The sequence below is a fragment of the Hippocampus zosterae genome, chromosome 16 (assembly GCF_025434085.1).
Source record: "Hippocampus zosterae strain Florida chromosome 16, ASM2543408v3, whole genome shotgun sequence".
Lineage (NCBI taxonomy): Eukaryota > Metazoa > Chordata > Actinopteri > Syngnathiformes > Syngnathidae > Hippocampus > Hippocampus zosterae.
Window position 1 is genome coordinate 3,920,005 of NC_067466.1, and position 17,587 is coordinate 3,937,591.

A 17,587-nucleotide genomic window follows, 5' to 3' on the forward strand; every position below is an offset into this window, starting at 1 on the left:
TAATTGTTGTCATGATAGTTACAGTTTCCCTTGGAGCACGGTTATAACAGTGAATGTTCCGTCCATCCATCCATTTTCTGGACCGCTTAATCCTCACTAGGGTCGCGGGGGGTGCTGGAGCCTATCCCAGCCGTCTTCGGGCAATAGGCGGGGGACACCCTGGATCAGTTGCCAGCCAATCGCAGGGCACACAGAGACGAACAACCATCCACGCTCACATTCACACCTAGGGAATTTAGAGCGTCCAATCACAGCCTACCATGCATGTTTTTGGAATGTGGGAGGAAACCGGAGCACCCGGAGAAAACCCACGCAGGCCCGGGGAGAACATGCAAACTCCACACAGGGAGGCCGGAGCTGGAATCGAACCCGGTACCTCTGCACTGTGAAGCCGACGTGCTAACCACTGGACTACCGGGACGCCCACAGTGAGTGTTGTGAAACCATATTAATGATTAACACCTCCACATATCACATACACAGCGAGAAAGAAATTTGATGGATAACTATTTTTTAAATCAGAAGCAAAGAAGAATAGCTTGTTCAAACATTGTTTATGTTAATATAATAAGGGGTTGGTAACGAGAAAATGCTTGCGATATCTCTGTGATTATGGATTACATATGACAATTTGAAATTTTGGTTCAGATTTTAGCATGCATCATGGGAGTCAACATGCTTGATTTTCTTTCGCGGGTCACATAAAATTATGTGGCAGGCCCCGGGGCCTTGTGTCGTAAGTAATCTGATTTGAGTATTTGAGTACAGTAGTACCTCTACTTAAACAATTAATATGTTCTGGAAGACATTTCTTAACTCAAAGATTTTGTGCAACATAACTTTCATCAATCACCAATTGTTTGAATTTTTGCACAAATTCGTTGGCCGCTTTACGGGCGGCGCGACTTGCCTCACCATACCGAACAACAGACTTCTTCTTTTGAACTTCTCGAACCACCCACACAATGCCTTGTACTTCCAGTGTTCTTTCGCTGACGTTCCCTTGTCTTAACAAGGTCATTAAAAATGAGAGTTGCCTGTTTGCAAATTATGGCCTCGGTCAGTGTCACCAGCCATCTCTTTCGCATTTATCCACATGAGTAACAACCTCTCCATCTCATTGTTCACTGCCAACCTCCTGTTTGAAATTAGAGTGAGGCCTTTAGAAGGAATAATAGCTTTAATGGCTTCCTTTTGTTTTAATAACGTGGCGATTGTCGCTACATTACGGTCATATGCATTGGCGAGATCAACCAAACGCATCCCTTTTTCATCCAGTAAATGTCTATTGTCTCTCGCTTTGTTTGTATGGACAAAAAAAACCCAACCTATTCTTCATCACTTTATTGGGGTCCAAAGTGAATCCTGTAAAAGTTAATACATTTATGTAAAACTTTCAAATCTCCTCTTGTTCCGAGGGGCGAATGATGAGTGCGCTGCATCGACACATATCTATATCAAATATTGCCCTAAATGTGTATTTGACAAGGGATGATAAATACAACCTTGCTAAAATATTTCATAAAGTTAGCTCAAAACATTTTTGAGGTCTGTAACAATAGTATTGTTAGGTTGAGTTGCTGTTGCTTGGGGGACGGCTTTTAGTGAGAAACAGGAAGTGATGTGTGTTCTCCTCGATGTTGAGAGACTGAGTAATGTGCTTGTACTTCAAGAGTTCTGACAAAAAAAGTTAAGTAAGATGCTTTAACCGTCCATTCTGTACGGTCAGTGAGAACGTAACAGAGTGAAACGATCTGACTGGCTTCACTCGACACACATATACTCATACGAAAGAGATCCCTTTTAGCCAATGGGTTGCCAGAGATGATGCTCGGTAATAGCCAATGGCAATGCAGCTCTAAGTATGTTGCGTTCAGAAAATTCGGAGCTGTGAACAACAGCTCATACTGTTTTACCTTTCGTATCTTGAAACTTCTATTGTAAAAAGAGGCAATATTTTCCTGTTGAGACGTTTCGTAACTTGAAAATTTGGTATGAAGAGACACTCATAAGTAGAGTCACCATTGCAGTGATAATTTTACAGTTTACCGCCAGCGAGTCACAGGGACTGGCTGATCAGAAAAGTATGAGTCCCATTATGCATTTAGAGAGTCCCAAATTTCGAATTATGAAATGGTCAACCTATTCAGTTGCATATGATTATAACACAAAAAACAACATATACATACAATTATGAACAAATGCTGCAAACGTTTAAATAATTCAGTAGCAGGCCTGAGGATTTCGGAATTTCACGGGAACCGTTTTTCGGTTCCGTCGGTTTACGCAATGGGAAACCACGGTAACTAATTTTGGGTTCCGGAAATGTTCATCATGGGAACCCATTTTTTATTTTGACTGATAGTCATAATCAAGAATTCTGAAACTCAAAAGTATAATGTTTCAAGAGAAATGTTTGAAAACTATGCATTAACAATGAGCATTACATCAGCAGCTGCATACTCCAGGTTTATTCAAACAAATAAATGGATCAAAATATGGTGCAATCACAGGGCATCGTGAATACAGCATACCCCAAAATCTGAGTCTTTTTTACAATCTCACACTGCAAAAATTCATTTACTGGTAATCATTAATACAGGTACTTGATGTGGCTTGACATCCTCTTCCCAAGACGATGCATGTGTATACTACTATCAATTTGACGGAAGAATCTACCACACATCATCATTAGTTCAACCAACAGTTAACATTAGCATTACTACACCTTGTGACGAATGTTTTATTCCTAAAGTTACCACGCTACATACAGTAAATTATAGAATAACCAATACTGTTTCATAATATTTTTCACAGCGATTAGCCTACAAATCTAATGACCAATTTGCCTCGTAATCGTGCAACGCGTCGTATTTCGCTCTCGGGTTCTGTGCATACATCACAGGTGAGTTTAGTGATACGCCCTTCGGACGTTTCGTCCGAAAAATCAGACTGGCAGTCCCATTTCTTAAATGTCATAATTAGTAGACCTTTGTGAGTTTTTTTTCACCACCACCTCAAACTTTCATTCGCTCGATTCCTCAATTTGCGGACTATCCGCATGCGCACATAACGTTATCTCTTTTTGATGGTTAGCCTCCGTGAGTCGTCACCTTACCGTGGTGGAGGGGTTTGTGTGTCCCAATGATCCTAGAAGCTAAGTAGTCTGGGGCTTTTTGCCCCTGCAGGGTCACCCATGGCAAACAGGTTCTAGGTGAGGGGCCAGACAAAGCACGGGTCAAAGACCCCAATGATGATTGCAATAAATAGATCTAGGTTTCCCTTGCCCGGACGCGGGTCACCGGGGCCCCCCTCTGGAGCCAGGCCTGGAGGTGGGGCTCGTTGGCAAGCGCCTGGTGGCCGGGCCTACACCCATGGGGCCCGGCCGGGCACAGCCCGAAGAGGCAACGTGGGTCCCCCTTCCCATGGGCTCACCACCCATGAGAGGGGCCAAAGGGGTCGGGTGCAATGTGAGCTAGGCGGCAGCCAAAGGCGGGGACCCTGGCGGTCCGATCCTCGGCTGCAGAAGCTAGCTCTTGGGACATGGAATGTCACCTCTCTGGCAGGGAAGGAGCCCGAGCTGGTGTGTGAGGCAGAGAATTTCCGACTGGATTTAGTCGGACTTGCCTCCACACACGGCCTGGGTTCTGGTACCAGTTCTCTCGAGAGGGGTTGGACTCTCTTCCACTCTGGAGTTGCTCACGGTGAGAGGCGCAGAGCAGGTGTGGGCATACTCATTGCCCCCCGGCTCAGTGCCTGTAAATTGGGGTTCACACAGGTAGGCGAGAGGGTTGCCTCCCTCCGCCTTCGGGTGGGTGGACGGGTCCTGACTGTTGTTTGTGCATATGCACCAAACAGCAGCTCAGCATACAAGGTTTTGGAGTCCTTGGAGGGTGTGCTGGAGAGTACTCCTGCTGGGGACTCCCTTGTTCTGCTGGGGGACTTCAATGCTCACGTGGGCAATGACAGTGAGACCTGGAGGGCCGTGATTGGGAGGAATGGCCCCCCCGATCAGAACCCGAGTGGTGTTCTGTTATTGGTGGTGTTCGTTATGGACAATCCGTGACGAGCACAGAAGTCCAATAACAAAACACCACTCGGGTTCTGATCGGGGGGGCCGTTCCTCCCAATCATGCCCCTCCAGGTCTCACTGTCATTGCCCACGTGAGCATTGAAGTCCCCCAGCAGAACAAGGGAGTCCCCAGCAGGGAACACCTTGTTAAACATAAGGGTGTCCATATGTGCACTTGGCACCAGGACACCCTCGGCCGCAGTTCAATGATCGACTTTGTAGTTGTATCATCGGATTTGCGGCCGCATGTTCTGGACACTCGGGTGAAGAGAGGGGCGGAGCTGTCAACTGATCACCACCTGGTGGTGAGTAGGCTCCGATGGTGGGGGAAGATGCCGGTCCGTCCTGGCAGACCCAAACGTATTGTGAGGGTTTGTTGGGAGCGTCTGGCGGAATCCCCTGTCAGAAGGAGTTTCAACTCCCACCTCCGACAGAGCTTTTCCCATGTTCCGGGGGAGGCGGGGGACATTGAGCCCGAGTGGACCATGTTCCGTGCCTCTATTGTTGAGGCGGCCAATCTGAGTTGTGGCCGTAAGGTGGTTGGTGCCTGTCGTGGCGGCAACCCCCGTACTCGCTGGTGGACACCAGCAGTAAGGGATGCCGTCAAGCTGAAGAAGGAGTCCTATCGAGCCTTTATGGCCTGTGGGACCCCAGAGGCAGCTGACGGGTATCGACTGGCCAAGCGGACCGCGGCTTCGGTGGTCGCCGAGGCAAAAACCCGAGCGTGGGAAGAGTTCGGTGAGGCCATGGAAGCCGACTTCCGGACGGCTTCGAGGAAATTCTGGTCCACCATCCGACGTCTCAGGAGGGGGAAGCAGTGCACCACTAACACTGTGTACAGTGGGGATGGGGCGCTGCTGACTTCGACTCGGGACGTTGTGAACCGGTGGGCATAGTACTTTGAAGACCTCCTCAACTCCACCAACACGCCTTCCTTGGAGGAAGCAGAGCCTGGGGACTCTGAGGTGGGCTCTCCTATCTCTGTGGTTGAAGTCACCGATGTGGTTAAAAAGCTCCTCGGTGGCAAGGCCCCAGGGGTGGATGAGATCCGCCCGGAGTTCCTCATTGCTCTGGATGTTGTGGGGCTGTCCTGGTTGACACGCCTCTGCAACATCGCGTGGTCAACAGGGAGAGTGCCTCTGGATTGGCAGTCCGGGGTGGTAGTCCCTCTTTTTAAAAAGGGGGACCTGAGGGTGTGTTCCAACTACAGAGGGATCACACTCCTCAGCCTCCCTGGTAAGGTCTATTCAGGGGTGCTGGAGAGGAGGGTCCGTCAGGAAGTCGAGCCTCAGATTGAGGAGGAGCAGTGTGGTTTTCGTCCCGGCCGTGGAACAGTGGACCAGCTCTACACCCTTTGCAGGGTCCTTGAGGGTATGTGGGAATTCGCCTAACCAGTCTACATGTGTTTTGTGGACTTGGATAAGGCGTTTGACCGTGTCCCTCGGGGAGTTCTGTGGGGGGTGCTTCGTGGGTATGGGGTACCGAACCCCCTGATACGGGCTGTTCGGTCACTATACCACCGATGTCAGAGTTTGGTTCGCATTGCCGGCAGTAAGTCGGAATCGTTTCCAGTGGGGGTAGGACTCCACCAAGGCTGCCCTTTGTCGCCGATTCTGTTCATAACCTTTATGGACAGAATTTCTAGGCGCAGCCGAAGCGTTGAGGGGGTCCGTTTTGGGGGCCTCAGTATTGCATCCCTGCTTTTTGCAGATGATGTGGTGCTGTTGGCTCCTTCAAACAGGGCTCTCCAACTCTCACTGGAGCGTTTCGCAGCCGAGTGTGAAGCAGTTGGGATGAAAATCAGCACCTCCAAATCTGGAACCATGGTCCTCAGTCGGAAAAGGGTGGAGTGCCTCCTCCGGGTCGGGGAGGAGATCTTGCCCCAAGTGGAGGAGTTTAAGTATCTTGGGGTCTTGTTCACGAGTGGGGGTAGGAGGGAGCGGGAGATCGACAGGCGGATCGGTGCAGCGTCTGCTGTGATGCGGACGTTGTATCGGTCTGTCGTGGTGAAGAAGGAGCTGAGCCAAAGGGCGAATCTCTCAATTTACCGGTCGATCTACGTCCCAACCCTCACCTATGGTCACGAGCTATGGGTCGTGACCGAAAGAACGAGATCCCGGATACAAGCGGCTGAAATGAGTTTTCTCCGAAGGGTGTCCGGGCTCTCCCTTAGAGATAAGGTGAGAAGCTCAGTCATCCGGGAGGGGCTCAGAGTCGAGCCGCTTCTCCTCCACATCGAGAGGAGCCAGAGGAGGTGGCTTGGGCATCTGATTCGGATGCCTCCTGAGCGCCTCCCCGGTTAGGTGTTCCGGTCATGTCCCACCGGGAGGAGACCCAGAGGAAGACCCAGGACACGCTGGAGAGACTATGTCACCCAGCTTGCCTGGGAACGACTCGGGATCCCCCGGGGAGAGCTGGAAGAAGTGGCTAGGGAGAGGGAAGTCTGGGCTTCCCTGCTAAAGCTGTTGCCCCGCGACCTGGCCCCGGATAAGCGGTAGATGATGGATGGATGGATGGATGGATGGTTAGCCCTGGGTCCTATGAGTAGGGAAAGGCAGCCTTGAATCCATCCCACACATGTCATTCGACGCCAGAGCAGTGGTCGTGTGTAGAAGCCAGAAAGAAGAAAAGATATGACCTGTTGGGTTTCTTCCTGTCACTCTCTTCTCTTCCTTTGCTGGATCCTGATCAACATCCATCTGCTCCTCTTGTTCCAGCTCTGGTAGGACGCATTTGTGGTTTCTGATCATTATTTCGCCTTTTTTTACTTTTCTTGGCTTTATTTTAGCTGTACGTCAAGCGCTGATGTCCGATGTCCAACCTTGTCTCCCAGGCCAAACAAAGATTCCGACCGTATGCACAATGACTCCATCACCGGCGCACCTCTGATGATCTTTGTGGAGAACGACACAGCAAAGTGAAACACACTTTCCCCGTTTCTGTGAGACCACATTTTGCTTTTTCTCTTTTTATATTCCAACCTCTTTGCCATTCCCCTTTCTTGAAAAGATTGACCAATGCCTGTAAGACTAAAATCAGGGTTAACTTAATTCATTTACAGCAGGGACAATTTGTGCCATTTGTGAGTTGCAATGTGGTTGAATTGACCATTTAAACGTTAAATCGTGTTTGAGTGGTAAAATTCACATCCAGGAGTGCCACGTTTGTCCTGTTAGGAGTCATCACCATCTCATGCCAAGATTGTTCAATTTTAATTTTTGTTCTTTTCATCTGTGCTGTATGTTACACATACAGTACATTTGACAAAAAAGCTTATCCAATCCAATCCTTTCACAGTACAGTGATACCTCACTCTATCGCGGTTCATGTAGCGTGGCTTCAGTGCATCACGCCCCCCCCCCCCCTCAAAGTACTGTATTCAAAAATTTATTAAAGACTCAGAGGTTGATTGTATACTCACTTTCCTTCTGCTGCACCGCTTCCAATTACCATGTAGATTTAGATGTAGCTGAGTCTCTGGAAGGACTAGGCTGGACACAAAATAATTTTTATGTGGGCTTTATTCCCGACCAAATAAAGAGAAATTGTACAGCTTTAAGATGAAAGTCTGAGATGTAAACTGAATTTTAAAAGAGTTCGAAAAGGGATCTAAGAGATCAAAGAAAATCATTTAACAGATTAAAGACAATTACGCCACAATAGACAACAGCAGTGGCTTGGTTCATAGGGAAACATAAATAAAATGTTTTGAGATGCAGCCACACCTTGTTCCGGTGTGTTGGGTGTGTACAAAGCACGTGGACAAACACAAATGATCTCCCCTCTAAAGAACAGACAACACAGTTCATATAATTTCACAGTAAAAAAAAACATATTTACATCTTATAACATTGTGAACACTTACGCTGTACAGCTGTTCACAAGACTCACTAGTGGTAGATTTCAAACTCCAAACCAAACCACTCCAGATATTGTGCTCTACAAATACCATTCAACTAATTAATCATCTGTCCAAAATTAACACCTAACATGCGTCATGGTAAACTAGTTACCAATTACCTGAATATCGCCAGGGTTACGATGACGATCATGGGTGTATCAAGTTGGGATAAGCAGAGGGCACGTGCATGTCACCCTTACAGGTCTGATTCTCACACGCTGCATATGTTCCCGCGTGTTTTGATCTAGTGTGTCTCTTAAAGTGACAGTGCTACATTTGTTAAATAAGGAAGCCTTCACTACAAGCATCTAAGTAAGGTTCACCTGGTTACATAGAGAATAAAGCTGCACATCATAAAAACTGCGTTGTGCATGGTGTTTGAGTATTAAATAAAAGTTACTCACATCTAAGCTTCAAGAGGTTTTTCTTTTGAACATTTTAAATTCACCCAAAAACAGACATGGTACCCCTATAGGCATTTAAATTTATTGCAGGCAGTAAACTCATGCTGCTGTTTAGCAATTAAGTAATTGGCCTGTTCTCGCTTCAACATAAAATTTCTTCATTAATGTTAAACATTTTTAACAGTACAAAAGGGGAAAAATAACAGAGGTGAATTACTAAAAATGCCCCCCCTTGGGAATAATTATATATAATATGCATTAAGAATAAATACAATTATAAAATTTTGATCCTTCACTCGGAATGAACATCGTTGCTTCTTATGAATGTGCATGATCACAAGATGATCGCTGCTTTAGTTATTAGCGGCTAAACTGCTTATATTTATGGAGGCGGGCTGTACACACTGCTCGCATTTTCATGCTTTCCATTTCATCACTTGGGTGTCATTATCAAATGACACAACGGTTTTGTTGCAGTGTCTACTTTATGACAATGTATGACAGCTTCCTCGCTCTGGAGATACCGCTACAAAAGCGATGGGAATGCTCTTATCTTGTCAAAATAACAATCTCTGGAAGATTACTGCATGTCATGGCTGGCCATCAGCGAAGCTGCATGCCACATGTCTTGTTCTTGTTACTTTTATTTTCTTTTTCCTGCCTCTTCCTTCAGGTATTGGCGGATTCTGTTGACTTCGAGTTGCAAACCAAAGTTAGAAGAAAAAGCTAAACTCTGATTGGCTGCAGTCGCGCACATTTCCGCCACATTGTTGGAGTAAATATGCTCCCAGATCGCAGCTGCTCACATACAGTATTATCAAATTTCCCAATCATATAATCATCCTGCCCTACCTATATTGATTGCCCTTCAGAAGGTAGTCGACGGGGTGGGGAGTTGTAGGGGCCTTTCTGGTGGTTCTGTCTTTGGTTGCCAAGTATCAAATAGGCCGTGCACAGGGTCCTGGTGGTTTGGGCCCCACTGACATAGCGGTCTCCAAAACTTAAGTGACAATCAAATGACACATTTGATGTCACAGGGCTAATGAGAATTGTTATGGCCACACATCGTTGGAAAGCCAATGAAAAGCTCTTCTTCAAACGAGAAAGAGAGGAGACTCACACCATTTATCTTAGATGTAAACAAGTTGTTCTTTGAGTTACAGCCTTGAGTATTGTAGTTTCATGACCATAGGGCACAGTTAAAAGTCCAAAATTTTCTCCAAAATGGACGGAGCACCTAATCCGGGAGCCGGCAACAGAACCGCATGCGGTTCTGTAGCAACATCTAGTGGCTCCCTGGACCTTTATAAAAAAAAATTAAAATGGAAAAAGATTTTGATAGTAGGCTGATATAGCTCAAATAGATAGATACATGTGTTGTTTTTTTAAAACGACACATCTGCGTCCGACTGCATGTCCTCTCTCTTCTCGTTCAACTTGAGAGGCGTTCAAAGACAGCCTCAGAAAAACGAAAATTAATGAACATTTCACTGACACTAAGAAAAGCTAAAATAATGCACCAAAACAAAAAATCAAGCGAGGAAATCACAAAATAAATTCTATGGGGGCGTTTGTGAACACACAACAAAGGAATGAATAACATAATCAATCCAGTCTCCTACATGTGTTTCCTTCATTGGAAGTTTTAAAGAAGGCTTTCATATTTTTTTTGTGCAGCTCCAGACATATTTGTTTTTTGTTTTGTATTTTTTGTCCTATATGGCTCTTTCAAGATTTTGAGTTGCCGACTCTTGACCGAATCTATGCACAGAGTTCCATAATCTGTAAACTGAGAACGGCATGCTGATATTAAAACAAAAGGTTAGACCTGAAAGAGGACGCTAAAGTCACAGCCACCAGTAGGTGGACAGAATGCTGGAATGTGGATTGTGCAAAACAACTTTGGAATCCCAAAAACAACACTTCGGAAGAGGCACTCCTACGAAGCACAATTCGAACTTCAAGCAATCAGTTACGCAGAGGAACATGGAAATCGAGCAGTCGCAAGAGAATTTAAGATAAACGAATCTAAGGTTCGCAAGTGGAAGAAGCAGGAGAATGAGCTTTGCCAAGTCAAGAAGACGAAGTTGAGTTTCCGCGGAAAAAAAGTCGAGGTGGAAGACCAACTCGAGCAATGGATTCATGGTCACACAGAACAGCCGGGAGAAGCACCTCTCTACTGTCATTATTCGACTGAGAGCAAAAACGCTTGCAGAAGAAATGAAAAGGTAACTTTTTCAATTAAGTCCGTCTTGCTGCTTTCGTTTTATGAAACATCTCCAACTAACCATTCATGCAAGGTCTACAGTGTCCATTGAACAGCGCTGCGTGTTCAATGGACAACTCGCCCAGCTGTTTGTTTCAGATACAGATGAGGACTTCGATGGATTTATGGATGGTTGATTCCTCTTAATGCGAAGCGCCGTCTGTTCGTGAAAATACGGCAAATTCCCTTTCCAACAATACCTGTTCTGTGAAGATTGACCCATTCGTTCCTGAGATAAAAGGGTCGACCTAAAATTTGAGATGTGCTGTTGTGCCATGACTATCAACAAGTACACAGAGTTTTATTCAAATCACAATCTGCATGATACAAATGTTCACGTTTTTGAGTGATTGCGCAGCAAACTGTTGCTCTTTGGGTTTCACGATGTTCACAGCACGGATGATCAGACAGAATAAATATTTATGGAATTGACGATGTCTTCTATAAATTGAGGAAATGTATCTGAACGCTGCTGGTTCCCTTTGAAAACCTTTACAGGTATGGATCACTTCATAAAAATCTGTCTTCCCCCTTTCACCAACAATCATCTATTAAGCATGATGAATTTTAAACTCATTCCCCCTAAGTCAGTGAACAGTTTTTTTTAACCCGCGCGCACACACACACACACACACACACACACACACATGCACACGCACGCATGCACACAAAGATTGCCAATAGCAGGCAAACAAGGTTACAACAAATGAGTGGAAACTTGAGGTCACACTTGAACAATTTATGGACAGTTTGGAAATTTTCAGTTAAATGATGCCATGACAAGAAACCACAAGAGTGACTATTCGTAAGCAGACTCCCCAGCAGTCATGAATCATATTGAACAATTAAGCCATAAAAGTGCTCATCTTTTAGAAATGACAACAAAAAATATACAGGTAGTGTTTTATGCATTAAGGATGAGAATACAGTAAATATTGAACACATGAAAGAAAAATGTTTAAACTCCCCCCCAAAAAGGTCATCATTTATGTTACCATACATAATACACTTTTTAAGTTAATACCAGAGCTAGTCCTCATTTGATGGGTGAAATGACATCAATACTTCTGATCAACACTGTCCTCAACTACCGAAGATAAAAGGGGTCACGTACATCCCTAACTTTGTAGGCTTTTGGATCTTCATGTCCAGTGACAGTCTACAGATGACTGATTCACGAACTCTACAAGCATGTAACATAATCACAAGAAAAGCATTCCCACAAGCATCTCTTACCCGTTGTTTTGTCATCGACACTTGACTCAATCCCAAAAAGTGTGCATGAGTTAACTGGACAATATAAGAACGTCACTGCATAATCCACTTGTGCTATACAATCAGTTTAAATAAAAAATCCTACCCAAGGCAGAAAGTGTGCTGTATTAAAATGCACCCAAATACATCCTACCTAAGATATACATGCAGAATTTAGTCAAGAGTTTCCCATTTCCATTTTCTGATCCGCTTATCCTCACATGGGTAGGAGGAGTGCTGGAGCCAATCCCAGCTGTCTTCGGGCAGTAGGCGGAGTACACCTTGAACTGGTTGCCAGCCAATTGCAGGGCACAAATAGACGAACAGCCATTCGTGCTCACAATTACACGTGGACAATTTAGAAAGTTCCATTGGCCCTCCATGCATTTTTTTGGAATGTGGGAGGAAAGCCGAGTACCCAGAGAAAACCCACACCGCACGAATTTCCCATTCATCTTTTTTGAATTTGGGTTTAAGGCACCCATCCATTAAACTTAAAAAAAAATCCACCATGTTACTTGATGGTACATTCGTTGAAGATTATTCAACTTCTCTGCTTCAAATATTCTTGTTTGTAGCCAAACCCCAACAAATAAAAACTAAAGGTGCATAAAGATGACACGAATGTTGTCTGTATATTTGTATTTGCTTGTATTTTTGCTTTGTTTTACTCTGCCATTAGCTGCGAGGACAGCATTGCACATGATAATCTGTTTATTTAATTGCATGACCTGGACAAATAAAAAAATAACACTTGAAAATTTTGTCCCTTTAATGCCAGAAAATAAATCAAACATGTGGAAAAACACTCTTGAGATAGAGGTGAATCACCTTGAAATGTATTTTTTCGAATGTTTGCATCAAAATCTGCTCCTCAAGTCAGGCTTAATTTTATTGAAATTTTAAAGTGACTGAATACGGAAAAATCTGCTTCTCGAAAATTCCCACTTTTTCGTTTTCTAGGTGGGTCCGCAATCTGCCGATTATAAAAATGCATATGCACTGTAAATGTGACCCCTCTCATCTAAAAAACAACAAATAGGTATTTCTTTCTAATTCGTCGTGCAAATTGCATAAGTAAGTTGTGACAACCTAATGTACAAAACAAACAGACTTGATTCGCACAACTCACACCAACACGTTTGCAGTACTTTTAAACATGTTCAACTCACATCCCAGCAGAAAAAACAAAAACATCAGTGCTTTTGTATGAACATATGCCATGAAGCTGCAAGGACATAGTTATTGTGTGCAGGCCAGTTTTACAGTTTTGATCTACTGTACAGAGTGCTTTTGTATGAACATATGCCATGAAGCTGCAAGGACACAGTTATTGTGTGGAGGCCAGTTTTACGGTTTTGATCTACTGTACACAAACAAACAAAATCTTAACCTGTTTCTCTTCTGTACAGATCTATATATTTTCTACATGCTAATGTAAAATACAATTTCGATGCATGATGTAGTAGGACTTGCCTGAGAATTCATCATGTTGTGTTTTTACTGCTCGTCATGAAGAGTGTCTCATTCTGTTTTGCATATAACTGTAAAAATACAGTCAGATTAAACTCAACAATCAATTTCCCTTTTATCATTTACTTAAAAAAAGTTAAGTTGTATCGTACACATAGACATTACACAATAATCATCAGAATGTGCACTCCGATATTGGGCAAGAAACAGTCAACCATCAACAGTTACATTTATTATTATTTTTTCTTTTTTTCTTTTCACATACAAACGTTTTGGGCATACACAATCTCAGGACTTGATCAACATTACATTAGAATGCACCGTTCAGATTTTTTTTCCCCTTCATTTGATTAATGCTGCACATTTTGAGGGGGACACACTCCAATGCAAAATAAGAGAAAATTCAAAACAAACCACTGGCGCCTCTTGATTTTTTTCCCTTCCCTAAATTTTACATGGTAACAGTTTGTTCTTTATCAATGCAGAAAGAAGCTTGTAGGTAGTCCTGTTGAAACATCAGAACTCCAGCAGTAGGTAGAGGAAGGTCATCATCAGTGAGGTGCATAAGGAGAATTGGGACAAAACAGCAGCCTTGTTGACGTCATGCATTGCGCCAGGTCCTGAGGGGGGAGAAAAGTGCAACATTTCTACCATGCTTAGCTCATACACAAAAAACAACAAACAAACAAAAATAACCAAACAAAAACCCTTAGCATATCTTCGCATGCTACTTTAAGTTGTGAAATACTGTATACCGGTATGTCATTTATTAGTGATATACCGTATTTAAATCACAGTTTTTTATCATAGTTTGGCCGTGAGTGTGATTTATACTCCGGAGTGACTGATGTGTAAAATTATTAACACATTATTCTATCATTTCACTTGCTATTTTCACATTGAACCACAAAACCACAGACCAAGGACTCAATACACATCCTTGTTATCACCGTCTTTATCGCTCCGATTCTTTTTCCCCCCGTGACGTGGTTCGATATGCGGAGCGCAATGGTGACCGTGCAGCTGGTCATTTCGGCTGCGTCGCGGTTACTCCCCTCTCCTCCTCCTCCTTCCCATTCATCCTCCCTCCTTATTACATGTTATGTCTTGTCATATTCCTTATTTATGTGCTAGGGTCTTTTTTTTATCCTGGACTTAAATTATCCTCGGAAGAGGATAGTTTGAGCGCGTGTTTTTTTTCCTCTCCCTACCCAGCATTTTCTTTTCTGAATTCTGATTGTAATTTCCCCATTGCGGGACAAATAAAGGATATCTTAAATCTTAAGAGGGCGCGCTAGACCTGTGCTGATAAGTCGACGAAGAGTCTGAGGTAAGTGACGTACAAGAGGGAGCAGCATCTTCTACCTCCTGAGTGGGCGAAGTTGTTTTCAAGTGACAAGGAGGATGAAGATGTCATTGGATTTAGTGATTTGCAGTGACACTGATGGTTTAAACTTTTTAACTTGTTCTTTATGGTTCTCGTATTGTATTGTATTGTAATTATCTGAATAACTTTTAATAGGTTACATGAACATACCAGACACATTCTCAGTTGATGTCTCGAGCACATATCAAGTTTATCGTGCTACAGCTGAACAAATGTTCAAATCGCGAAGTGCTACAAGTGGGCATCATTGATGGATACCCGACTAAGCACAGACAGATTTGGATTTCTGTCTGTCAGTCTCTAACGAATGCGTGTCTCACACGTGTTTATTTGAATTTTTCATATCATTTTTGTTTTATCAGTCATTCCTGCAAAATTTTGTTTTAATGACTTGCACGATGTATGCCTATAATTTTTCTTCTGTTCAATACGGATGTGTCATGATTTACTGCCTGCTTTCTGCCTCGCCGCCCCTTCCTCGTCTGTGTCACCTGCTCCCTGATTGTTTTGTCCTCACCTGTTTCACATCCCCAACCAAGCCCTGTATATATTCCCCTCGCGCGTCTTGTCTCATTGCCAGTTGGTTGATTCGACTCAGGTCACGTTCCAGCGCTTTTGTCTCATCATTATTCTGTGCCGGGGCTTTTTTTGGTCTCTACCTGATAATTTTGTCTTTCACGTGTACCGACTTTTGTCTGGATTCAAAGTTTTTTGCTACCCTCAACTCTGTGCATTTGAGTCCAAACCACCTGTGCCTAGTTCTTGACAGGATTCACAATGCCATTAGTGAGGCAGTTTTCTGGCAGATGAGCTAGAAATAAAGCAGATGTTAGATGATCTATATTTTGGAATTGCTGAATAAAATACGCACCACATCGAATAAGTGACTTGGAGACACTCCACGCGACAAGACAAGCATACACTTGCCCCCTGATTCTCGAAGGGGTCTGGAGTGCCCATGGAAATCTCTTTGAGAGTTGTAGCAATCGAGCATGGGGTTTTCACTTCATTGACACCCAGTGTGCAAAATTTGAAGGTCGTACGTGCAACACTTTCTGTGTTGACCGTTCTAGTTGAGATGGTATAACCCAAGAGTGCTGCAACCAGCCATCTCTTGTGTCGTTATTAAAGAAACACATGACAAAAGTACAACAGAGCAACGCATTCTCGCCGTACGTAATCAACTCTTCTTATGCGTAGCTAGGCTACTCCCCCCTTGCAAACGAGCATTTGCTCCAGAGCAAATTGGAGAGTTCACACGTGCAAATTTACATCGGTGCTGCTTCGCAAACAAGCATTTGCTCTGGAGCAAATTTTTAAACCACCTCCCAGAGGTGGATCAAATTTACTCTGGTGTAAGCCGTTTTCCTGGGCTACGCCGGAGCTGCCGTATTTTCACGACTATCAGGCGCCATTAAAAGTCTTAAATTTTCTTCAAACTGGACAGGATGCCTTATAATGCAGAGCGTCTAGTGTATGCGCCGAGTTCCAAAGCCTGACTGCGAGCACTTCTGGCCGACACGCTGTTTATACAGAGAAAAGGCAGGCGTGAGTGACGACAGGCATGCGGAAGTCCGCCAATGAGTGAAGGGTGGGCGTGTAAGAGGACGCTAAAGGCACGTCCTTAGCAGGTACCAGTTGCCAATGATGAAGAGCGGTCATGTAAGAGGACGCTAAAAGCACGCCCCGAGCTTGTACCAGTCGCGTGAGTACATTGTAAAATGGCTAAATAAAGTACAAACGAACCCAGTTTTTCTTCTGTTGCCTTTTTAAAAATGGGTTTTTAGCGTGTGTCCGTATGCCTTAACTGCTACCGTATGCTTTATGCTAACATCCCTGGTATGTTTTAGCGTGCATGCATGCTACCGTATGCTTCAAGCTAACGTGTTTTTAGTGTGCGTGCATGCATGCTGAATGTTTAAGCTGGTGTATGTTTTACCATGCCTGGCTGCGCCCAATAATACAGTGCCTTCTGTGTATGTGTCAAATACAGAAATAGCACCCGTTACTGAGACTACGCCCAACAATACGGTCTGCCGAATGGTCAGGAAATTATGGTAATTTGCACGTCTGAAAGCTCGACTGGCGCAGCGCCGGCGTAGCACCGGAGCAAATCTTGCCGTGTGAACACTCCTAAAATTACTGTCTATCAACAACAGTGAAAAAAAATATTTTGCCACACAAGAGCTCCTTTAACAGCTCTTTTTAGGGAATCAAATCAGAGCAATATAAAATTATAACGTACACATCTAAGGTAAACTAGTACTCAGCCTATAGTGCATTTAAGCCATGGTTGCATATTTCGTTTTTCTCAAGTTTGCTTTGAACAGAGCAGTCAGGATATGTTGATTCTGGTGGTCTTTCTTGCGCGAAAGTCTCTCTATGGTTTTGTGTAGACATCATTTCGGATGACTACGCTTCGTTCGAAACAACACTGGAGACGTTTTCTTATTTTCAGCGTGGTCGTGACCACTGCACCGCTGAACTGTCGACGTGCCTCAGCGCACCTCACTGTCAGACGAACACAGAAAGCTCCACCCCCGTTATTTATATGGACATGGAACACGGTAACCTTGGATATTTATCATTCAATACTATTATGAGGCGGCCCGGTAGTCCAGTGGTTAGCACGTCGGCTTCACAGTGCAGAGGTACCGGGTTCGATTCCAGCTCCGGCCTCCCTGTGTGGAGTTTGCATGTTCTCCCCGGGCCTGCGTGGGTTTTCTCCGGGTGCTCCGGTTTCCTCCCACATTCCAAAAATATGCATGGTAGGCTGATTGAACACTCTAAATCAGTGGTCCTCAACTAGAAATGCTGGAGGTCCACTTTT

The 17,587-nt window shown here is 44.3% G+C and overlaps 2 protein-coding genes across 3 annotated transcripts in view; one reads left to right on the forward strand and one right to left on the reverse strand.

Annotated features, from left to right (window-relative positions):
- The window catches only part of LOC127587820 (uncharacterized), a 270,103-nt gene that overhangs the window by 55,878 nt on the left and 196,638 nt on the right, over window positions 1–17,587 (forward strand). The window lies entirely within an intron of this gene.
- Window positions 11,368–17,587, reverse strand: part of opcml (opioid binding protein/cell adhesion molecule-like) — a 162,877-nt gene continuing 156,657 nt past the window's right edge. The window contains exons 7-8 of one of the 2 annotated variants that reach the window (XR_007958862.1): window positions 13,276–13,990; window positions 11,368–13,187 (exon numbers count right to left, since the gene is read on the reverse strand). Coding sequence is in view for 1 of the 2 variants with exons in the window: in XM_052046286.1 (XP_051902246.1) it covers window positions 13,887–13,990 (104 nt within the window). In the remaining variant the exon portion in view is untranslated. Of the gene's footprint in view, window positions 13,991–17,587 lie in introns of both variants that reach the window. The other variant, XM_052046286.1, reaches the window with a different exon arrangement.